General features: G+C 42.1%; 3 protein-coding genes across 3 annotated transcripts; all 3 read left to right on the top strand.

Annotated features, from left to right (window-relative positions):
* The first annotated feature begins 2,057 nt into the window (after nt 1-2,057).
* LOC108597964 (tensin-1) lies at nt 2,058-8,646 on the top strand. Its single transcript, XM_017984579.2, has 6 exons — nt 2,058-2,105; nt 2,196-2,560; nt 2,711-2,813; nt 7,321-7,594; nt 7,658-8,004; nt 8,064-8,646. The coding sequence occupies exons 1-6, from the start codon at nt 2,058-2,060 to the stop codon at nt 8,265-8,267; spliced, it is 1,341 nt and encodes a 446-aa protein (XP_017840068.1). The 3' UTR covers nt 8,268-8,646.
* A 2,966-nt stretch (nt 8,647-11,612) lies between these two features.
* Nucleotides 11,613-18,065, top strand: LOC108597968 (brachyurin). Its single transcript, XM_033293714.1, has 4 exons — nt 11,613-11,667; nt 12,780-12,846; nt 16,782-16,798; nt 17,016-18,065. Exons 1-4 carry the CDS (start codon nt 11,613-11,615, stop codon nt 17,984-17,986), a joined length of 1,110 nt encoding a protein of 369 aa, XP_033149605.1. The 3' UTR covers nt 17,987-18,065.
* A 1,802-nt stretch (nt 18,066-19,867) lies between these two features.
* LOC108598463 (serine protease 1) lies at nt 19,868-20,841 on the top strand. The gene is made up of 2 exons (XM_017985107.2): nt 19,868-20,153; nt 20,217-20,841. Exons 1-2 carry the CDS (start codon nt 19,897-19,899, stop codon nt 20,779-20,781), a joined length of 822 nt encoding a protein of 273 aa, XP_017840596.2. The 5' UTR covers nt 19,868-19,896; the 3' UTR covers nt 20,782-20,841.
* The last annotated feature ends 3,766 nt before the right edge of the window (nt 20,842-24,607 follow it).

Below are 24,607 nucleotides of genomic sequence, written 5' to 3'. Positions count from 1 at the left end.
GCAAGCTTTGCCGTGTTTCCGTTTCATTTGTAATTAATTAAATTACTTCCGCTTAAAGTGCGCTGCCGACATGACGCTGCGGTCCAGGCTGAGACGCTGGTTACCCAATCCCTCGCCCAAGCCCAACCAATTCCAATCCCAGACCGTCGACTTCTCAATTACTACACGCTGCTGCAGTCAGGCGAACCCCAGGCCGCCTCATCCCACGCATTCTGTCGTTCAATTGGCGCTGGGCGTGCTCTCTCTCTCGCTCTCTCCCGCAAACTCTCTGGGCGACTGCCTCTGTTCATTGCGAAGTAATTAAGAAGACATTTCACCCGGGCATCCTTTAATCTGTGCGTTTTATTTGCGGCGCTCCGTTGGCTACAGCTACATCTACAGCTTCAAGCTTCTTCTTCTTCTGCTTGTTGTTTACTCCGTTATCCAACGCACGGCTGCACTGTGTTTATGCCCAGGACGAGACAGTGCTCAGTTCCTTCTGATCTTAGACTTGTATGCCTGCTGCTGTCGCTGACGATTTGCTCGGGTTTTCAACAATTCTTGTGGAAGCTCCAGCTTCAAGCTGTACACGTTGGTGTGAGCCTGTGAGATTGCCTGTGTGTGTGTGTTCAGTACTAAGCTGGTTGTTATTTCTTGGCCGGCACACGCTTGATTAGTCGCCTAATGAGGTGTTGACTATGGGCGTCTCTAATGATTGTCTTCCCCACACAAACACAGTTGACTACACAGCCTTTAAAGTCAGCTTTAATTACATCTCTCTCTCTCTCTCTCTCTCTCTCTCTCTCTCTCTCTCTTTGCTTCTTTTCGTTTTTCTCTTTGCAGCTTGCCAGCAAACGTGGCCTAGAAAGAAGACCAATGAAAAGTCTGGTTGCACTGGAAGCAACGTAAGTTGATTAGCTATAAAGCAATTACAGTTCACATTTAACTAGAGCTGCATTGTTTATATGCATTGAAATTTGCATTTAACTCTCACTAAGCTGCTTGGCCCCCGAAGTATGCAACGAAAATTCGCTTTCATTGCACTAAATGCCAAGCAAAAAGTTTCAATGCAATATAAATGCAAAGCAAAAGTTGAAAAACAAAAAGATATAAATAAATCAATATTCACATGTCTGTTTTTTTTCTTCGACTTTATTTACATGAAATTTGGCCAACACATACTGTATACACTCACAATTAAAATCCAACTATATGTTGAACTACAATTGGCTTAAACAACAACTACAACTGGCATCAAAATTGGCAACTAATTGGCAAAAAATGTTCAACTGTGAAATTGGCCAAACAACTGAAAACTGAAAACAACATAAACAACAACAATTATTGCTGTTGTTTCGTATTTATCAACCAACCCCAAAATCACTTTTAAACAAAAACAACTACAACAACAATCATCTTTATCATCATCATCATCGCCATGAATATCCTGCAAATCCTGCTATTTATGCGCTTTACAATATGACGTCATATAACGCGACCCCCGTCTGACCAAACCAACAAACCAAACCAACACCAAACCAACCCCAACCCCCCGGCCAAACACTGTGGCTGCTATTTATGTGCATTTTTGTGGCTTCTCCCCCAAAAATGATTTTCATATGCGTTTACAATTTCGCTTTCTATTTGGCTCGCCCTCTTAACGCTATTTTTGTTTATGCTTCACGCTTTCGATTTGCTTTGCTTTTATTATTGTTTTTTGCATTTTGTTTTACTTTTCGTCGTTGCCAATTTCCGCTTGAATTAATTTTGTGTTCAAATCTGCGTCTGCAGTGGGTCCAAGTAAAGCGCGACCCCTGCGGTTAGTTCTCACTGCTGTCCCCTCCGTCGCACGGCGCACGTCGCATAAACGCCAAGTGGATAGAATTTAATAAAGGCAACAGGCCGCCCAGCTCACTGGTACTGGGTACACTGTGTCTGTTGTCTGGCGGGTGGTTCTGCTGCTGTCGTCCAGGCGTGTATCACACGCAGTGCGACAAAAGCCGCCCGCAGCGTTTTTATATGCGCACATAATTCAAAAACACTGCAAAAGTTAAGGCCCCAAAGGCAACGCCACCACAATGATAACCAACAATAATTTGGATTACGCAAAGAGCTGCGTGGATTTGGTAGGCACAAGAGCAGCAACAGCCCAAGCAGCAGCAGCAGCAGCAGCAACAACAACAGCAGCGTCAGCAACAATTGCTGGTGGCAGCAATAGCAATGGCAGTGCCAGCAGCAGCACCAACTCTTCGCCAACAGCAGACAATAGCAACTTAAATCCGAATGCGAATGCGAATGCGAATGCCAACACGCATTCATACTTCAATCGCTTCGATAATCGCATAGCTGCCAATCTTGCTGCAGTTATAACTGGCGCACGCTTTCGTTCCTCCTCCTGCAACAGTCGCCAGCAACAGCAGCAGCAGCAGCCTGACAATGCCAGGCACAACCCAACAGCCGGCAGAACGGCGCAACACTATCAGCAACTGCTGCGTGGCAGAAGCTGCCTGGCCAAGCCTGCCTCACCCGCCAGCCTGGGCAGGCGACGTCCACTGCAGCTCTTCACGCAAGCGAATCTCAAGTGAGTAAACTGCCAGTCTCTGCTGCTTAGCTTCTCCCCAAAAGCTTCATCAGTCATGCTCATTGCACACACAAACACACACACACACACACACTCTTACACCTAAATGGAGCAACATAATTATTTTCAAATTTTACTAACCTTTCGCAGCTGCAATGACAACGAGAAGGTGGCGCAAACGCCCAGCTCCGATGAGGATAACTCACCCACAGAGCTCAACAATTGCAAGCGTTTAACGGACAAGCCACCACTGGTAAGTGCACCCCACCACCATCGCCCCACACCCCCCTTGGCAATCATTGCATATTTGATGTGACTTTGACAAGGGTTGCGCCATTTATTGGCTTTTTTGCCAGCGACAATTTTTCGCAAATATTTCAAATTTATGTATAAACTTATTGCTTATTTCGTCAATTCGTTTTGCTTTCGCTTTGTTTATGCCGCCTGCATTTGTGGTTGCTTATGAATTATTGGCAACATAAAGTGTCTGCGTCCAAAGGGACTTGCCCGGCTTTTAGTTAAGCTTAGTTAAACCTTTCACTGCATCTCCCACACACATACAGCAGTTTTTTGTGTGCTTTTCCAGCAACTTTGCCACAGCTTGAGTCGCTTGTGGCAAGTTAGCACAGCTGCCAACCACCAAAACCCGGCAGACCTTACAAACCATTTGATTCCGATTCGATACACTGCTGTCAAGTCGAGTATGCTCTACATTTCGTATATAGCAAATTCTTGTACAACTTTCCAAACTTAAAAAAAAAAACAATAAATCAGTCAAAGGTGTCGTTTGAAGCGGAGTGCAAAATCTGTAATATTTTTCACAAAATTAGGTTTGAAATTCTGTTTTACATTTCCGTTGGAGCGTATTCAAAAGTTTGTCTGCCTTTTAACATGTGGCCCTCCTCTGTGTGTTTTCTCTCAGCTCGTTTTGCTTTTGCCATAGCACGTAGCGACTGAAAGACGTCGAATTGTTTCACATGTGCAATGTTTATCAAATGTTTTGTCATTTTTTGTCACGTGGACTGCAAAAACTTTGCATTGCCGAACTTTTGGCCTTTCGCAAGTAGTTGGTAAGCAAAACGCCAGCTAGCTACGACTTTGACTTCGGGCACGTTGTTTTCATAAATTTAACGCCTTAAATATTCATACTATGCAACAGAAAGAGAGCGAGAGAGAGCGGCGATAGTGAGGCAGCTGCGCGCAGTCGAGCATAGTCTATGCGATAAGTACGTGCGAGTTTATTCATATGCGAGAGTCTCGAGACTTTTGGCTGGCACACTCCAGCACACACGGCGTATGCGTTATGTGTTTGTCTTATTTATGGGCAGATTGCGTCTGAGGCGCATTATGATGATTACGTTTCGAACTAATGGCTCTTAAATGGAGCAAAAGTGCAGCCAGCAGCACACGCGATAGACTATTGAAAAAAAAACAAAAAGTAAAAACGAAAAGGAAAACCAAGGCCATGTCACGCTAAAAGCAATCGAAAAGCAAAACACTCGAGTAAATTGAAACACTCTCGTGCTGAAATCGAAAGCGAAAAACCAATCAGTTGCCTCTAATGGCAAGTCATAAATATTGCCACGCTGCGGATGTACAATGTGTATGGAAAATGCTTGCCAAGGACATGACCAAACGCAAAAACAAAAACCATATGTTATAAAGGGTTCAGCTCCCGAAATTGATTCAACTGAGGGGCGCAGCGCCGTTTCCGGCTGATTTTTTTCCATATACATTTTTTGCTGCTATTGCTGTTTTGTCAATAAATCAATTTCGCTATAAACATAACACGCATACGCCACGTGGCCGCATAGGAACTTGCCTAGTTTTTTTTTCTTCTCATTCTTTTTTGTTTTGCCTTTTGGGTTTGTCTTTTTCCAATATGTCGTCTGGCTTGCCTGTCAATAACATCATTTTGCGGCAGGGTGCGGCTGCAGCGCGATAAGCAAATTAATTTTTGCCCCTCAGCTGGCGCATACTAACATTGGGGGGCTGCTACCCTAATTGCGCCCGACGGCAAAGTTGCCAGTCGTCGTCTGCTTGGCTGCCTGATTCAATTTCAGATAAGCAAAATAAAGCAGCAGGCAAGTTGCACATGCGACCAAACGAATGGCAGCCAGCGGAACGCAGCCAAAGACAAATGCGCTGCTACATTATGCACTTCGCCCGCATAACAAGGCAGCCAGCCCCACTCCCACTCCCACTCTCAGTCATCCCTACTGTGCCGGAAATGACGCGCTGTCTGTCGCTGGCGTTGATGCATCGATGCTGTTGACTGTTTGTTTAGCAACTGCACCAGCAGCGCCAGCAGGAGCAGCAGCAGCAGCAGCAGGCGTTGGCAAATATATCGTGCTGCACGTCCTGGTTGACATTGAGCGCCAACAGCAGCTCCACCACCACCACATGTGGCCAGAGCACAGTCACGCCCACTCGTCGTGTATCATGGTCATATTTTTGGCCCCAGCAGCCATAAATAATATTTTGTGGGCCGCAACCAGTCACGCCCTCAAAAGCCAATGCCTGATTTAAACGTCGCCTGACTTTTGCCAGTTTTTGGCCATTTCCGTTCAACCCCACAGCCCAAGTCAAGCCAGTTTATTAAATTTGCATAAATGCTCAAGTGGAAAATGTGGCTCGAGCCAGGCTCGCTTAGCTGCACATGGTGTTCTCATGTATTTGAAATGGCCTGCGTCTTGGCAACAGCTGCTGCCAATGTCTGCACTGGCTGGCAGTTCATTAAGCCAATGGGGCAATTAGTCTTGCCCACACGCTTGCTTTATGGCCAGCTAAACTGAAATGTTATGCAGCAAATGGCAAAAATCAAATTACGTTATAGCCTTATGAAAATCTAATTTGCTTCGATCGAAATAGATGCAGATCGCGAACTCTAATTGCTAAGCGGACATTTAGAAGCAAATGAGATACTTTATGTGATAGTGAGTCTAGTACTCGGTTATGAGTGATAAGTAAGAACGCACTTTTTGATGTCGATTGGTTACGCCAAAAATTAAAATTTATGTGCCGGATGTTTGTTTCATTATTCGCAATGGCGCAATGTTCATCCTGTTCACTGTCTTGTTTTTGTGTGTTTTTGTCCTCGTTGTGATCATTTACAGCACCGCGCCTGAGTTAGGTGTTAAGAACTTGTTTGATATTGACGGCGATTGCACCGTGATTTTGATAAGGCTGAAATGACTTGATTTTCTGTTGTCATTTCCTTTATTTAGTGCTCTATGATGATGCTATCCTCCTTACATGTATTCATAATGAAACATGCTAATGTTTTTGTGTGCGGAAGATTGTATCGATCTGCAATATTTAAAGCTGTTAAATGAACGACATTAATATAGATATTGTGGCCAATTTATGTCTTGTTCATATACGAATATTAGTTCGATATACTTTCATAAGTGAAATTAGTTTAATCTTGCTCAGTATAATATATGCAGAATATATGGCTAAATTATCTTGTGTCTAGTTTGATTTACCAGCTACTCGGTTACAATGTTTTTAAGGAAGTACAAAAAAGCAATGGACTTATATGTTGCTCTTTCAAGTTCTCCACAAAATTATAATTTTCCCACTGATTGAAGGATTGATAAAGTTTCAGCATGGGGCAGCAGCATGCAAAGTGTTTAAAAATGAGCTTCAGCTTCAGCAAAATCACTGTGCAATGCGCCGTGAAATATGCAAACAATGTTTGCTTAAGCAGCCTAAAACTTGCAGCGCGTGGCTGTTAAATTATGCAGCAACGAGCAAACAATTGCTGTCAGACTCGCCAGGTGAGGCAACCGCTAAATGTTGAATGCCTGAAAAACTGTGCGCTTTACCTTAGCAGCGCAGCCAGCTTCTCATTGTCAATGTCGCCTTAAATTATGCCACACTCACACACACACACACTTACAAGGGCACAGCGCTAGTCTAGTTTCAGCCTTGCCGAGCACACACACACACAGCCATTGTGTTGGCAGGCAGGCAGACAGACTTTTCAAAGCCACTGACCCCAAAAAGAGAAGCACTGTGAAGAAATGAGAAAGAAATTTATATTTAAAGAGAGGGCGAGGCAAGGCGAGGCGAGCCGAACACGATCTCAACATGCGCGCACAAGTGCAGCTGAATTATCGCCGCCTATTCTCAGTTTCCTTTATGTTCGCATAGCGCTTTTTTCATTTTCTTTACGCTTTTATTTGCCGCTATTGTATGTATGTGTGTGTGTGCTGCAGTTAGTCCTGCGGCACATTTCCGCTTAGCACGCCACTTCCGCATCCGTCGCATCCGAAGAAGCCATGCAACATTTTTAGCGTCCGTCTCCCTCTCTCTCTCTCTCTTTCGCTCAGACTCTCACGGTCGCGCGGCGTCTAGTTCCATGTCTAGGACTAGCTGCTGCTTTGCTGTCTGCAGGCCTCCAATTTATGCGCCTTTTATGGCCTGACTCGGGCCGTGCCTTTTTTCTTTGGGCACTTCGCTCGCACTTCGCCGTAATTCCAAGTCCAAGCATCCGCTTCCTGTTTAAGTGCAGGCGCACAAAACTTTTTCGCCTCCGCTACGCTTTTTGTCTAGTTGCGGTTTTTGGTAATAAATTCTTTTTTGCTCGCTCTGACTGCAGGGCACAGAGCCACGCCCACTTTTTGCTGAGCTTACAAGGTGTTTAAATTGTAGTTAATTTTGTTGCCACTTGAACGCATTGCCTTGCCCTAATCCTTTAAGCGTGCGCCACAGACAACTGCTAAGTCCACAAGCTTTTGTGCTCTCAACTGCAGGTTAAGCGCCTGACCATGGGTCTGCTGCGTCACAACGAGGAGTCGCGCCCACTAGTGGGCAACATAACGCCGCTAAGTGCGGCTGCATTGCAAGCCGAAATCAGCCAACCCATCTACTCCAATGGCTACATCAACGAGGATTCCTACATAGACAGCAAGTTTGGCGACTCCTGCCGGCAATCCCTGACAGCAATACCCATGCTCGACAACGTCAATCTCAATGACAACAGCGAGTTTAATCTCAAGAAGCGTTATCTGCGCGAAACCAGCAGCGGTAAGCTTAAGCCTAATGCAACTTTACAGCCAATTCAATATATTTTCATTGTCGCTCACACAGCCAACTCTAGTCCCAAGATCTTTGCGAACCGCCTGCGCGTAAACAACGCTGCTGCCCAGGCAGCGGCCAATTTGGCTGCAAATCAACGCAGCAGTAGCCTGGTCAGCACGCATTGCACCGAGGAAGAGTCGGATGCTGAGCTTAAGGATGCCGGCTGGTATCAAGCGGGCATCTCTCGCGACATTGCCGTTGAGGTGTTGCAAAACAAAAGTCCTGGCGCCTTTCTAGTGCGCAAGAGCAGCTCCAAGCCCGGCTGCTATGCGCTGTCCTTGCGTGTACCCTCGCCGCCAGGACCCAAGATAGCCAACTATATTATACTACGCTCCGCCCACGGCTATAAGATCAAGGTAAATTTATAAGCTACCCAATGTTAGACAAGTTGTCGAGCCACTTTTTTCATTTGCAGGGATTTCGCAAGGAGTTCTCCAGCTTGAAGGCGCTCATAACCCACCATTCTGTCATGCCGGAGCTGCTGCCCGTGCCGCTGGCCATGCCGCGACCTACCAACATGTCCAGCTCTCGACGCAATCTGGACGACTTTGATACGTACGATTCACTGCAGATGCTGCTCAAGTATCTGCGCGCTAAGAATCTGGAGACGGAGCAGTAGCATTAGCAATTCAATTAACTGACACTTTAAATTTTGCATTTCATTTGGGCAAGTGGGCAAAATAATTTTGCTAGCAATTCTCTAACAAAAATGTGATACTCTATAAAAAAAAACACACGCACACACACACACACATGCGCATACGCACACATACACTTACACAAATACTACTGCAAATGAAACGCCTAGCTGATAAACGGTGAAAATAATTATAGTTTAGTTCTTATTTACGACAAAGCAAAAATTGGCAAAAGCAAAAGCTTAGTGAGCAAAAGCAAGTCCCACTGTACTACTTTCAACTTACAATTAGTATTATAATTCAATGTCTTGCACAGCCTAGCAAACAAGTATATAATAATAAATATTAATTGAAAATTAAATTATATGCGCGTATATAAAAAGATTCTATGTTAAATGTTGTTGCTGCTACAATTGTTAAGCATAAATAAATGTACAACTTAAATTTAAAATAAATTACACAAAACAAACACAATTGCATATTTTAAATTAAGTTAATCAAAATATGTAAATAATACACACAAAACCCCAAATAAAATCGAATAAATAAAGTTGTTTAATTTATATATAAAAAAAAGAGAGCTTTAAATCATATTAAATTTCACATTATGCAAATAATTGTGTGTGCTGCAGCAGCTGCGCACAAAAAATTATTTTCTCACGTTAATTATATAAAGCGACACAATTTCGCAGGGAGCCACAATGGATTTTCATTTTGGTTTTCGATTTAAAACTTTATAGCCAGACTCTAATCGCCGTCATTATGCAATTTTAATTTGTGCAACTTTTTAAGCGAATCGCGCGTGCAGACAAAGCACAGCACAGCTAAAAATCAAAGTCTGACCAGCCAAGTAATCCCTTTTTTAATTGCAGCTTTTCCCACAGCGATCCCAGTCCCAATTCGTTCAAAGTTGTGGCAAATCTTGGCGCGGCAAAACTTTTACCAGCCAAAGGCAGTTTTTGCCTTTTTTTTTTGTTGGTTTTGGCGTGTCAAAGTGTTGTCTACTTTTCGCATTTGCTTTTATGTTGCTGAAACTTTTTGCTTTGTCGCAATTATTGGCCTCGCTACACGCGAATGCGTGCGTAAATACGAAATAGGAAAGCCAAACAAAACATTTGAATAACAGTTGACAAAAGAGAGAAGGCGGCCTAAAGTATTCATGAGACAGCACTTGGCAAAGTTTCAACTTATTTGTCAGTTATTTTAGCAAGGTGGGGGCTATACTAAGGGTAGGTAGGCGCAGCTGTCATTCACTTGCCTGTTTCTGACAATTTGCCAATAAATATTTAATAAGCCAAAGTGGCCGCGAGACAACAAACACAACAACCAAAACAACAACAATAACAAATGTTCAAAATCAATTACGTGGCTGTTTTCAACTTCAACTTGCATTGAGCTTCTTATAAATCATAAGTGGTTTATGTGCGTGTACTTTGCTTTATTTTCCCAGCACGAAAAGTTTTTTAATTTAACATTTTATGCCGCCCCGCCCCCGCAACCGACGGCGCCATTTACTTAATGAGCGCTACTTTTACAAATAAAGCGCTGCTCGATACCGAAAGCCATTGACACTGCTGCCGCGGCGTTCGAGGGTGCCTTTGGCCAATTGCAGCAGCGTCTTTCATATTTGTATTATTTACAAAAGTCTTTTCGCTTTTGCCTTTTGCGTTTTTCATTTGTCGCATTTCATTGTTTGTGCCGCAGACAACTCCACCCTGCCGCAGCTGCAGCTGCAGCTGAACAATGACAAAAATTATTGCTCGCTTATTTGCGCTGCGTTTTCTTCATTTGTCAGCTGCCGTCGCCTTTTGTTTGCTGCAGCTTCGAGCGCTAAAATTGCAAAAGATTTCGTTTTTTTCTACATTTTGAACTTTTTCATTAGCCTAATTAAAATTGTTGTCGCTTAGGGGTTGGCGCATTCTTTGCCAGTTTCAAGGACTGTCATTGTTAAACAAGTTTTTGTCGTTTATAACACATGGCGTATGCGCAATGGATACCGATGCCTGAAGCGAAGCACTCGCTGTTTGAAATTGTTTTTTTTGTTTTTTTTTTTTAATTTTATAAAATAAAAGCTGTTTTTTCGTGGATTTGTCAGCAATCAAATGTTTAGCAACATTTCAAAGACTGTCAGAAGTTTTTGGCCCAAGCAAAAGTTCGGCTACTGCGGCTCAAAACCACAGACCTGTAAAAATATAAAATGCGAAACTTTTTCAAGTCCAAAAAAGTTGAAGCGTCGCGACGCCTTCACTGACATTAAGGCGACAATTTCGAGTGCTTGTCATTAAAACTACAACAAAGGCGACAACAGAGTAGCTGCCAAAAAGAAATAATAAAAAAAATTATGCAAGCAAGTACAATAAAAAGCAACAGCCAAGAGTTTTTGTGAGCCGCATGTAAGGGAAGTTTAATTTTTTTTGTACTGTTTTTTGGCAAGGATACGCTTAAGTGGCAGTAACAGTTTTCATGCAAATATTGTCTGGGGAAATGTTGGGGCTGTCAAAAGAGCGCAAAATGCAAAGTGCAGAAATAAATGTGAGCGCCAAGGCTGCCAACAAAATGCTAATCTGGGCTTAAAGTGTGCGAGCCATGTTTAAGTGAGCCAGCGAAATTTGGTTCAATAGCAATATTCCCCAGCTGGCGCGCTCAATTACAAAGCTGCAACTGCAGCAGGACACAATTGGTATGCGCTGTGATTATGCCAGGACACCTCATTAATTTGCCAGGCTGCGGCAATAACAATAACGGCCATTTTGGCTCATTGACTGCCTGATTTTATGGCCCTCTGCACACTGCAGTCATCACAGCCAGCGGCGGCTGTCGTCTCATGTCCAAAACCAACATCAACATCAGCAGCAGCAGCAGACTCATTGAACCAACAGCCGTTTTGTGGTGCCTCCCACTCTTGAAACGCTGCTGCTGCAGCTGTGGCGTTGCCAAATATGTTTTTGTGGCATTTTTGGCCAATTGGCAAAGCTTGCCATAGCCTGGGGCCAATCGACTGCAGTAAAGTCAAATTCCCGCTCACGTCCACGTCCACGTCCACGACCATGTCCATGTCCATGCTGATTATGCCGCAGTGTTTGCCAGGCCGCCATGTTTGCCTAACCCAAATTGAGACTGCTATTGACCGAAATTCAACAATTTTCGAGTGATAAGGTAGCTACTCCAACCAATCTCATGCTCGCATTTCGCATTAACTTTCCAGAGCCAACTGCACTTGAAAGTTTCGCAAACACTTTGTCAGCCATTCAATCGAGCCCAGAGCCGAGCCGAGACCAAGGCACATTTCAAACAGAACATAAAACAATAGCAATACGCACGACAAAATGCACGAGTGCATTTCGTTGCTCTGGTCACTTGACGGAGCGAACGGCAAACGGGGTTGAAGCTGAAGTTGAAGTTGACACAATCGTTAAGAAGAATTATGCTGCTGGAGTGTGCAGCGTAATTGAAATTTTTCAACATGCAAATGAACTCATGAATCAGTTTGTATTAAAGACAGAAATTCAGAGCTGTTTATAATTGAAGAATTTCAAATCGTGCGCTTGCAATTTAGAAGCCTTACAGGCCATTAGAATTTATTAAAAATGTAATTCTTGCAAGACGTTCGAGACAAGGAATTGTCTGCCATTTAGAGTTATTTCCTTTTTTCGTTGGGCTTAGCGCTGGGCCATGAAATAATAAAAGAGGCGTAGTTTTTTATATTGTATAATAAGAAGTTGACATTCTTGTAATTCAAACTCAAAACGTTGCCACTTAACTTAACTTAACCAAACATTTGATGTTAACAGCTCGCATTCAAATATAACATTTTCTTTTAATCGAAGATACACAATTTTTACTGTAAGTTACAAATATTTCAAACTATACACATTCTAGAGCGAAAGATTCGTATGGACTTTATCTTAAAATTCGATGCATTGCGCGTCAGTTTTCTGAGCAACCTGGAGCTGAATTGTTTTGGTTTTTTAAAGACTTATATGAAAGTTGCGCTTTAAATTTTTGAAGTTGACTAGACTTTAAGTTTTTATTTTGAACTAGCAAGAAAAGCCATCAACTGGCAAGTATGCACATAATATATATGAAATGGAAGCATTTATCCATTTGCAGTCAGCAGTCAGATTGAACAATCTGTGCTCAGATCAAAGTTACACCTGAGTCCTCACTTAAATGGGTCTGCAGTGAGTGCAAAAAAGAATGAAACAAAACTGTGAACTATATTTAACATTTGCCGCCCACTCAAGCTTAGCATGTGTATGGGTATTAATGCACTGCAGTTGCTAATGCAACAACAGCAACAACAACAACAACGCTCCACAGCCATCAACATGTGGAGATTGGAGTAGGGAGTAAGAGCAAGCAAACAAAGGCAGGGCTAAAGCAACAGTAGCTGCCTTCTTAGCAGCCACATGCCCACACATACAACAGCACTGACATACTAATATAAAAAGAGCACACACACACATATACACACACATGCACACACATTTAAGGACAGGCATTCATTTTTTACTATTCGCTATTGTTGCAACTGCTTTTGTTACTAATGTTGTTGTTGCTGCTGTGCTTATTGTTGCCCTAACACACACACACACACACACACACACACACACACACACACACACACACACACACACACATATCAGTAGCCTGGCTTTTTGTTTAATTCGTTTTTCTATTGTTCACAGGCAAGAACTTTAGTCCAATGGCTCTGGTAACATTGTAATATGCATAAATGTGTTGCTTTCTTTATCTCTCTCTGTCTCTCTCTCGCGCCAACTCTTTTACTCTTTCGCTCGCTAGCCCAGCAGATTTTGCATATTACAAAGCATAAAAGCTGAAAGCGAGGACATTATTGAATATGCGCTGCTGCTGTTGTGTCCCATTGTTGCCCATACTGCGGGCCGAGTAGGCGTGGCAATCGACACAAAGGTGCGGCTTAGCACGCGCTTTGACCATTAAACATTTATGCGCAACTTTCACACATTCTCCCTTCCGCGCCATATTAAAGTTAAATTGACAATTTCGAATGCAAATGGCGAAGAAGGGTGCTGCCAACTCGGCTTAAAGAGCTAGCCAGACTGCCAACCTATGCTGACTGCAGCTCAGCGTAGCGCTTATTTATGTTTTGCTGGCGTTTGTTTGCCGCTTGGACTAATAAATTAGCGGCTTTACCTTTTGGCCCAAACAGCAAACCAATCGCAATTTATCGCCACAGCAAAGAAAGGCACGTACCATTTGAAAGGGGAAAGTGGGCAAGGAGGCGAAGCTAGGTGTGTGTTTTATATTTTCAAATGTGCTCACCTTATCGCCGGCTTAAGCGACACGCACACTAAGCGAGAATGAGAGACAGTACAGCATGTGCATGCGAATGTGTGGCCAAAACGACTGTCGAGGACGAGGACTTAGCAATAGTTGTCCCGACGCTTCTGACTAACGAGCCAACAATAAAAATGGCTCTGGCAATCGGCACATTGCGGTGGCAAGTTAAGGGGATTTGTGATTTTAAATTATAGTGGCGTATGCCGCACACATACGGATTTGGGAAAAATGAGAGCGTCTGCAGTACAATTGAAATTTAAGGTAAGCAAAATTCGAATTCTATTGGAATGAAATAGTTTCTAATTGCGCAAGTTGAATGGCAAAAGTTCAATAATTTCATTCTATTTAATAATTTCAATTAACTAGTCAATAAGGAGTATAGAATACCAAATGATTTTTAATCGATGCAAAGCAAAATGAAGTTCGTTTCGAGCTTCTGTCACGATCACTTGCAGTTCATATAAAGCTTGAGCATCTTCTCCACTCTTCTTCATCGCAGTTCGCTAAAGCAGTTTCCACATAGAAGAGCTCTTACGCTAGCAAATAAGATATAATCGTCCTCCATTGTCTTTAGGTTGAAACTTCAAAGTAGTCTGCAAGTCCTTTAAGGCTCATTTAACAGTGAAGCCGTAAGTTTTCTAATTATGCTGCTAATTTCTGGGGCATCTTTTAGAACTGGCACGCTCGGCACGCTGAGCTAAATTGAAAACCCCAGAGCAGTGGTGTGGGCAACAAGAAGCTCAAACAAAAGATGAATTTCGATTGCGTGCTTCTGGCGTGGGATAAGCGAACGGAAACGCTTGCCAAGATTTATCGTGCGTCCATTACAAGCGGAAATTAAGCGCGGCAGGTCGCCAAGCGACGCGAGAAAGGCGCTGCACAGGGGAACACGGCGAGGCGAGCGTGCATGAAAGCGTTTTCCCGGACTACTGGGCTGCCTTGGTCATAAAGCAACAGAACCGACAGCAGGCGGCGCACCTAAAATTCCAACTGACCAAACCAAAGCCATTGTTGCTCGCTGTGGCGCTCAAGCATGCCAGTCACGTGGCACGCAACGACAACTTGGGATTTGTTAAGTGGCGCCGCGTTTTGAGGTGCCAGCCACCCACAGTCCAGCACGCCCGTTACATTTTGTACATTTATATATTTTTGATTTCTCTCCTTTTATTTAGAGCAGCCTTTTTGTTCGCCTGTCACGTGTGCGGGACATTTTGCACATAACTTGTTTTTAACATTTATTGCCAACTTCCGCTTTGCATGTTTGACTCGGTTTTGTTTTTGCTCAGCCACCTTTCTGCTTAACGGCAGCTTGTAGAGTCCTTCGCCCCCACTTGGCACCTTATGGCAAACATCATTCAGGCATGGCTGATTCGATTTTCCGTTGTATACCTTGCTCTTAGTGATTGAAATCTCGCACATTTTTAAGTGAAAAAGCGCACACAGTAGTGCACTCAATCATTCGTCACGTGATCCATTTGCTTGGGCAGTGTGGCTTGCCTAGAATGAACACACATACATACGTATGTGTGTGTGTGTGTGTATTTGTATAAAAGATTACGTCACTGCCAGCAGCATTGCTGCTTGAATTGTCAATGGAGCAGTGGAAATGGAAATGAAGCTCGCTGGCTTTGTAAGCGATACGATAATAGCACGTAAGTGTTGTGAATGGGAAATCAATAGGAAAACAACTTTAAACAAAATGGCCAGCCTCTGGTCATAGAAATTTAAAACCAACAGCAAAACTTTTCTAATTTTCGCTTTATGAAAATTATCTGCTATCAAAAAAAAAAGAAAAAGTTAAATGCTCAATATGCCGAAAAGGAATTTTGGCCCTAACCATTAAGCTCTTGGGTATGGGTTTGGGCTTGGGCTTGGACGACAAATGCTGCAAAGCATAAAGAAAGCAAAAGCAAGTAGGAAAAAAATGATGTGGCAACAAAACGCCGTGAAAACTTTTCCATTAAGAAAATTAACTGAGATTAAGTGTGGAGCATGTTTTAACTGGGTAAAAGTTTTATTATTATTTTTTTTTCCTTGCTCCTTTTATCGGGGACATGCTGCTGGGAAATGAGCACAATTTCAAGGCATTTAAGCATTTGTCACACACAGACAACTTCACAGGCAGACTGCATGTTAGGCCGCAAGCCGGAAGTGAACCCTGTACGCCTTCACAATAACGGATGTCGAAGCGCCCAAGCCCAAAAAACTCTCACGCACACGCACGTTCGCTGAGCTGTGGGGTTTATTTGCTCCTTCCCATCCTGAGACTCCCATCCTTACTCACACTCACACACAACCATTGCTTGTTTGCCGCCGTCGATACTAATCTAATTTTATTGATATTGACACAATTTCTGCAGATTTCCGCATAAACATAAAAACAGTGACGATGGCGACCGGCAACGCGAGCAAAAAGCCGAAGCGCCGAAGCTTTCACGTAGCTTAGTCTAGTCAACAATAACGAAAAAGTTGAACAAATGAAAACAAATAAAAAGTGGCAAGAGCATGGCATAGAGAATAGATTGTGTGTAATGTAGAATCAAAAATAAAATCAGTTTATTTTAAAATATACGACTTTAAATTTCGTCTTCCTAATAGCAGTAGCAAGACAGTATCTTTAAATCTATCAACATTTATTGCTCTTAATGTAAACTTGTATGGCTCTGAGCAGCTGGGGATGTCATAGGCAGAAACCCATTCATTCTTTCTTATTCTAATTCAATAACCTAAGATTCAAATATGAAAACGAAGTAGCGTTGATCACTGAATCACAATTGCTTCCAGCCATACTAAAGACTGGAGACGGTGAGAACAAGTGCACTTAAGTTTTATTAAGTAGAGCTAAGAATTAATTCGACGATTTACCAAAACAAAAAACAATTCAAGATATTATTTTTAATAAGAATTTTAAGCTGAAAATATGTTAATCAATTAGAAAATATAAACAGATAAGGGAAAGACTTTTCAAATTTAAATAGGTTAATTCTGCGTATTCAAGAATCATTGATAAGATTGCCCCAATTGTTGATAAACATAAAACTAAACAAAATATAAATTTGCTTTTTCTATTAATAACAAACCTATTGCTTGCCAAGTAATTTTTTTGCAATAACGCAGACAATGAGCAGCAAAATATGCAATTAAATACAACCTTGCGTATACGTAATTAAGAGAGCAGCAGCTACGAGCCTTGGCTAAAGCTATTGAGTTAAAGTGGGGTGCTTTGTAAGTTGTAAGCGAAGGCCTGAGCAACTTAATCGCCAAAACGTGCAGCAATTACATGAGCCAGTGTAATTGTATGCCAAGCAGCTGTTGTTGCCCAGGCAAATTCAATTAACAATGAGCCTGACACGTGCCGGGCTATAAAAACAACAAACTACTTCAGTGAAGAGCCCACACACTCGAAGCAAAAGCGATGAGCAAGTCGTCGCTGAAACTGTATTGGCTGCTATTGTGTTTATTTACAAGTCAGGCGCAGGCGTGGCACGATGAGACCTATGCAGATGAGCCAGCTGCAGACGAGGAGCAACTGCTGGTGCAATTTCAACTGGGCTATGAGCAATGGGAGCGGCAGTGCGAGCCGTATGAAAAGCAAGCGGAGCCAGCGGTGAGCACGCGCATAGCTCGGGGTCAGTTAGCCGAGCCAGGCATGTTTCCCTTTCAAGCGGGTTTGCTGCTGCAGTTGCGCAACGGCAGCTACCGTCAGTGTGGTGGCTCGCTTATAAGCCTAAGCTTTGTGCTCACAGCGGCGCATTGCCTTAAAGATGTGGCCAGTGGTGTAGTTTACCTGGGCAGCAACAATTATGCAGTGGCCGCCACTGCTGCTGAGCGGTTCGAAGTGCAGACTCAGCAGTTTATTATTTATCCTGGATACTTGGGCTTTGGCGGCTATAACGATCTGGCGCTCATACAGTTGCCGAAACAGGCGCAGCGAACAGCTAAAGTGCAGCCGATTAGGCTGGCGCAGCGCTTTATGCGGCAGTCCTACCTGCAGGGTCAACTGGTGAGCAGCGCTGGTTGGGGCGCATTGGGGGATGGTAAGGCAGAGCGCCAGAGCTTGGAGCCTACAGCTGAGGATAACCTGCTGCACTATGTGGATGTGCAGGTGATGGAGCAGCAGCGTTGCATTTGCTATTTTCTGCCTGGTTTGGTTAGTGCGCATCGGCATATTTGCACTGATGGGCGTGGTGGGCGTGGCGCCTGTGATGGCGACTCGGGTGGCCCGCTTGTCTATCAGTGGCGCAATGTTAGCTATTTGATTGGACTAACCACATTTGGCACTGCGGAGGGCTGTGAGTTAAACGGTCCCACTGTCTACACGCGCCTAACTGCCTATTTGGAGTGGATTTCAGCTGAAATGGGCTTACACGTTCACTAAGGCAACAGTCAACCCAAATGCAATTAACGCCTAATTGTTGGCCATTAATTGCTTAACAATATAGCCAGCAGCAGCAGCAGGCACTCTGGTCCTGGCTATGACAATAAAACCAATTAGTTCAACACTAACATTGCTTTACTATGGCCTTTTATGGTCTCTTCTTTGCAGCCAAATTGTTGGCTATAAATAACAATCAACAAAGCCATAACAACAACAACAACAAGAGTTTATATTCAACAAATCGAATTTGCTGCTGTATTGAACTGTTGACTCCCAGCTTAAGTTCAAATTATCTTTATTTTATTTACTTTTTTTTGCGGTTTTGTGCATTTGTTAATCGCCTTCAATTGAGCGTTTTGAATTGCCAATTAACCGCAGTTTGACGTACGTTTATTATTGCGGCGGCAAACCACTGCTGCCACCCTCCGTTTACCACCCCTTGTCCAACCAAAAGCACCACTCAAAGTAGCGCAATCAAACGCCGTTGCCTTGATAAGCAAAAATGAGCGAGCAGCTCTTGTGATTGGAACAAACTGTGTCTGGAGCTTATTGATCACAGTGTGTACCAAAAATAAGTGCTCAATTATGTCAAAAATTAAATGTGCGATTTATTTACAAATCTTAGTAGGCTTCAATTTAATAAAGTCGCAGGTAATTTTTAAAATATTACACTAAAACATACAGAATAATTTCTCATTAAGTGGAACGTCTTTTATATAGAAAACAATAAGAAACTAAATAAATATAATTGTACAGAATTATTTCTAAGCCGATTGTAATGTAAACCTCCCTTTTAGAATTTGTTTCATAATTCAACAGTCTATAAGTTAGAGTCTTCTCTTATAATACCATACATAAATTCATCAAGCTTTGCTGCTGACATACGATTGCGAAATCTGTTAATTATTACGCCGTACTGAGTAAACAAATGAACTAAGATATCAGTAGAACAGTTAAATGCAGTTAAATCAAGACCAGGGATTGTGACTATTGATGATTTTGTAAATAAATAATATGGCGAATTTTTGTTATTAACTTTAATAAATATTATTAAATTATTAGTAAATTAATTAAATTGATAAGTTGTATATACTAATAAGCAATTCAGTATTTTGCAATACAATCGTTATCTTAAATTTGTATTATAAAAATAAAAAATAAGGAATGTTTGTACTATTTTTTATATAAATAATTATTTAAATAATACAAATTATAGTAACATGTATTTATTTAAACAAAAATGTTGCATGTATCCTGGTACAGTATACAAAATTAAAATATCTACATATTAATCTTTAAAGTCACTTGTTTGGCTTAATTTTCCTCCTAAGTCTGACTTGCTATCCCTGGTATAGGCACAACCACTAAGTTCTGGTATTATAGTGTTACCGGTATTAGAGTTTTGAGAATAGTTGGACGGAACCGCCCGCCTAACTGATTTATTGATAAGATACAATAGCTTAAAGTACGCGTACTTAAAAAAAAACTAAATATAGCGAGCTTTGTCTAGAAGAAAACATTGCCAAGCCGCAGCATGTCTCAAGTATCTCAACGATCTAAGAGTTTCATTGATAATTCAGCTATTTAGAAACTCAAGAAATAAATAAAAATAAAAGGTAAAAATTTCAATTGATAAATATCATAGCCCAGCTGCGAGCTATGTTTTTGCGTGAATACGTCTCACTGCCGATATCGGGGAAATCAGCTATAGCAATGTTCGAGCTTATTGCTGAAGAGATAAGACGACGCACGCTCCTATGCTTGACCACAACATGACGTGAGACGTCGCGAACCTATCTTATCAAGACGCTCTAACGCATTGGCACAGAACTATATTCTTGGTCAGATTTCTGTGTATATAAGGGCTGTAGTTGCCGGTCAGTCTCACAGTTGAGTGTTAAACAATCAACATGAAGTTCCTGATCATTCTTACCTTGGCCGTGGCCGCCTCTGCCTTCCCCGGCGAGCTGGTTCACCGCAACCGCGTCATGCCCGTGATGGAGGACAGCATTGAGGGTCGCATCACTGGTGGACAGTTTGCCAGCGTTGGCCAGTTCCCCTATCAAGTGGGTCTATCTCTGAAGGTAAGCGCCACCGGCTCTGCCTGGTGCGGTGGATCTTTGATTGGCAAGGAATGGGTTCTAACTGCTGCTCACTGTACCGATGGGTAAGTAAAAAAAACAACAAAAAAAAAAAACATTTTTCCCTATTAACCAATGCTGACTTCCAGTGTTCTGTCCGTGACTGTCTACTTGGGTGCCACCAAGCGCACATCCCCCGAGGTTAAGCACACCGTCGATAAGGCCAATATCATTATCCACTCCGGCTGGAACAGCAAGAATCTGAGGAACGATATCTCCCTGATCAAGATCCCCTCTGTTTCATTTAGCAGCAATATTCAAACTGTGAAGATTCCCGCTGTGGCCAGCTCCTACAGCACCTACGAAGGTGTGACTTGTGTCGCTTCAGGCTGGGGCAAGCAGAGCGACTCGGCTGCAGGCGTTGGCGCTAACTTGGCCTATGTCGATCTTGTTGTCATTTCAAACACGAAGTGCGCTCAAACTTATGGTACCTCCACTGTTACCGCCAGTAACGTTTGTGTTGCCACCCCCAATGGCCAATCCACCTGCAATGGCGATTCCGGCGGTCCATTGGTCGATAAGTCCAGCAAAGTCCAGATTGGTCTGACTTCTTTCGGTGCCGCTGCCGGCTGCGAAAAGGGCTACCCAGCTGCCTTCACCCGCTTGACCTCATATTTGGATTGGGTCAGCGCGCACACTGGCGTCAAATATTAAGCCACCCAAGGAACTTCTAAACTGCAATAATAAAAACGAAAATTTCATAAAAAAAAATTATGTGCCCCGTTTCTTAATACAAATGAATAGCAAATGGGCAACAAAAATGGGGGAAGCAAGCGCACATCGAAAGTTTAAATTGACATTAAACGACAATTGCAAATGTTTATAGGGAGGTGTGGCAAGAACAGCTGTTGCCACATGCGCCCCAGCACATAAGTTTTCATTAAAATTCATTAAATTCGCGTCGCGCAATAAAAGAAGAACTCAAAGAAAATGTCAACAAAATGAATAAGAACAACAACAAAGCTGTCGTCAGCAAGTGGGGGCGTGGCACAGTCCTGACAATATGTCAACATTTAAATTATTACAACAAATTTAAATAATGGCCAAAGTTTGTCGCTTTTACTTTTGCAGGGCCTGAGCAAAAGCGATTTAAGAGCCAAAAGTCTGCAAATTGTTAAATTTAAAACGCAATGAGAATTCATAGTACGAAATAAATACACAACTTTAGCAATTTCATGCAATATGCATAAGAGCGTATGTGTGTGTGTGTGTGTGTGTGTGTCACAACATGAATATGAAAAGAAAAACAGCGTGCAACAAAAGTATAGTGCTGGTGGCAGGAATAACTAGATATACGCATATGTGACTTGGCATATAAAAAGCATTTACTGCACAAAAGCCAAATCCAGCTGAGCTTGAAAGTGAGGAGCGGAGCGGAGTGTGGCCGCCTGACTGTGGTTAAATATCAACTACGCTATAGAGGACACTGCTGCTAAGTATCCTCTCGTGCTGATAAATGTTTGCATTGCGCAAATTTATGACAGCAGCAAAAAGTTTCGCTCGCATTTTGTGGCTTAGATATGGCAAAATATCACACACAAACAGTAGCAAAGGAAAAAGTTTGCGATTTCAGTGCTTTTTATGCTTTGCTTGCGGTCAGAGTTAGTTAAATGTCAAGTTGATGGGACTTTCTCTATTGGTCACTCATACGCCGCGTGCGTCTCGAAGCTAAATCTAATTGCATTTGCTGATTGCACAAAGTTGCATTTGGCAGTTGCCAAGACAAATTTGCAGGCAATTGAAATTGATTTTTGTTAGGCCAGTTGACTGACATTTGGGGTCAGTATGTTGTGCTGCTTTGTAGCAATAAATTATTTTGGTCTGTATGCTTGCCAAGCTAATAAAACCAATTTGGTTTCGTTATAAACTTGTTGGTTGCCACAGAGCCAAAATCAATTAACGAGCAGTCAAATCATCAATTCACACATACGTTTATGTGCGTGTGTTGCACAAAGTGTGTGTGAGAGGAAACTTTCTGACTAAAGAGACCAGCCAATGCTGGCTAATAAATCGCAGTAAACTCAAAGCAATCATCTTAATTAACGATTTTGTTTGGGTTTGAGAGCCCACTAGTCGGCTACATAATTAATTAAGTTGAGACAGCCAAAAAAGCCAATTTTGTGCGACTGCCATGTGTGGGAGTAAAGCGAAAACTGCATACCACGCACATTTGCACACACACACACATAAACACAGACAAGCACTTAAAATAGTTTATGTACATGAGCTATGCAAGGGGGGTTAAGTATACGCGCCGTAAAACGAAATAATTCGCCACTAATAATGACATTAAAGCAGCCATGAACTGCAACTTTAACTATTAACTATTTGATAAATCAGCTGCAATGACTAGGCGAAAGCAACTATGCTGAGTATGACCAAAAACTAAGTTTGTCTGGCTGCCATGACTTTTTGCTTGTGACACTTTGAGTGATGTTTGGGTAATTAACTACCACACAATTAGAGCAAGCAAGAGAGTGAGTATGAAAGAGAGAGGAAGAGGGAGAAAGCTTCAAGGCAGAGTGCCAGCAGCAGTTGCCCTCAAGCTCTTTGTATATTTAACGTCCTGTCACTTGCGCTGACAACCAAACACAGAAAGTGTTTCTAACAATCACACACACACACATGAACTCACACACACACACACACACACACATGCGCTGGCACTGAGTATCGCACACTTAATTCATTTAACTCAAACATTTTCATTTATTTATCGCATTATATCAACTTTACCCACAGTTGAAGCCATTGCCAACATTGCTTTGTGCTTTTCTTTTTTTTGGTAGCTAATGACTTCCTGCTTTTGCCAACGGGCTCAGCTTCCGGCCACACACACACACATGTGTGAGCACCCACATATACATATATACATGTACGTTTACAGCTCGCGGTGACTGTGCATCAAGCCCATTGACTCTGTTTCTGGCATGTTGCCCGGCTCGACACCATTATTTCTGGTAACAAGATAATTGTATAATGAAATCCAAACAACACTTTGGCTTGACTTGTCTCTCTCTCTCTCTCTCTCCTGCCCGTCAACCACTTGAACTTCTACAACAATGCCTTGACGGCACAAAAGTTCGCGTTACTCACACAAAGACAAAGAATTTTCTTGCGTTTGGTTTTGATTTGGGGTTTTTGTGCTCTTTCTGCTGATGTTGACTGATTGAGTGTTTTGGGGCCTGTTCGCAAAGTTGCCTTTGCTCTGGCTCTGTAATTGTTGTGGCTGTTAGAGCCAAAAAAAAAAAAAATGTCTTATATTGTCTGAGCACTGCTCGCTTTTTTCTTTGCATGCTTAATGTGTCCTGTCATGCTGTCATTTGAGTAACTTCTTTTATTCTGCTTCTTGATATTTAACAATTGACGCACAGCAAAGAAGTGAAACCTTGCTGAAATCAATTATGTAAAGATCAACTAAGCAAACAGTTTTAAAAGCGGGGCTAGTAGTATTTATATAGTTTAAGATCCTCGGTATTTTTATTAAAGTAGTTTTTAATCGCAATAGTAAATTGTTGGTAGGAAACCATATGCAATGCCATTAACCTGTCAAATGGCAGACATTACTCAAAGGAAAAAAACCCGAAAAGTAAAACAAAGCATAGAAAATAATGCTCTGAACTCTTCTTACATGGCAGAAAATAAAGACATAAAGCAAACAAATGCCTCAACAGGCAAACTGATGCTGTGTGTGTGTGTGTGTGAGGTAGATGAATGCTATCCTGTCAGCCTGAGTTGACTGGCATTCGAGTAGCTTTTAGTGCGTTCAAGCAGAAAAATATATAGGAAACAATAAACCGAAATTACAAACACAACACAAAAGGCAACAAGAACACACACACACACACACACATACATACAACACAACGAGCAAGGCAAGCAGGAAAAATATTGGCAAACAAAATACTCATAAGCCATAAAGCATTTGCCTTGACGCAGCTGCAAAACAACAAAAATAACAACAAAAGAGAAAATCAAACAAAAAATGTATATTTGCATGCTAAAATTTGATGAGTAGTTGTATTTTATTTTACGAGGCAGGCAGTATATTTTAAAAATATTTGTTGCCAAGCAAAAAAGCCAAAGCAAAAGTGATACATTAATGCACCGTGCGAAAAAATATATTTGAATGAATTATTTTATATGGACCTTTTTTAGCTGACAAAAATTCAATTTGAAAAATATTAATTCTGTCTGCCTAAATTTTAACAAAACAAACACGTACACAGACGTATATTTTAATATTTAATATTGTATATTAGCTATTTGCACACTGTCTGCCAGCAATGCGAATGCACAAAAGCCAAACCAGAGACAAGAACTAACAAAGGCTGCCATATACATACATACATATACATATACATATGTATATATATGTATGCAATACCAGCAGCTCTAACAAATAAAATATAATATTGCAAGCAAATAGAAAGCAGCACAAACAGTGGCATTGATACGCTCCGTCGTGTAAGCTGCCAAG

Source organism: Drosophila busckii, chromosome 3L, assembly GCF_011750605.1.
Source record: "Drosophila busckii strain San Diego stock center, stock number 13000-0081.31 chromosome 3L, ASM1175060v1, whole genome shotgun sequence".
Taxonomy (NCBI): Eukaryota; Metazoa; Arthropoda; class Insecta; order Diptera; family Drosophilidae; genus Drosophila; species Drosophila busckii.
Note: the sequence above shows the minus strand (reverse complement) of the source record. Positions and strands in the feature narration are given on the sequence as shown.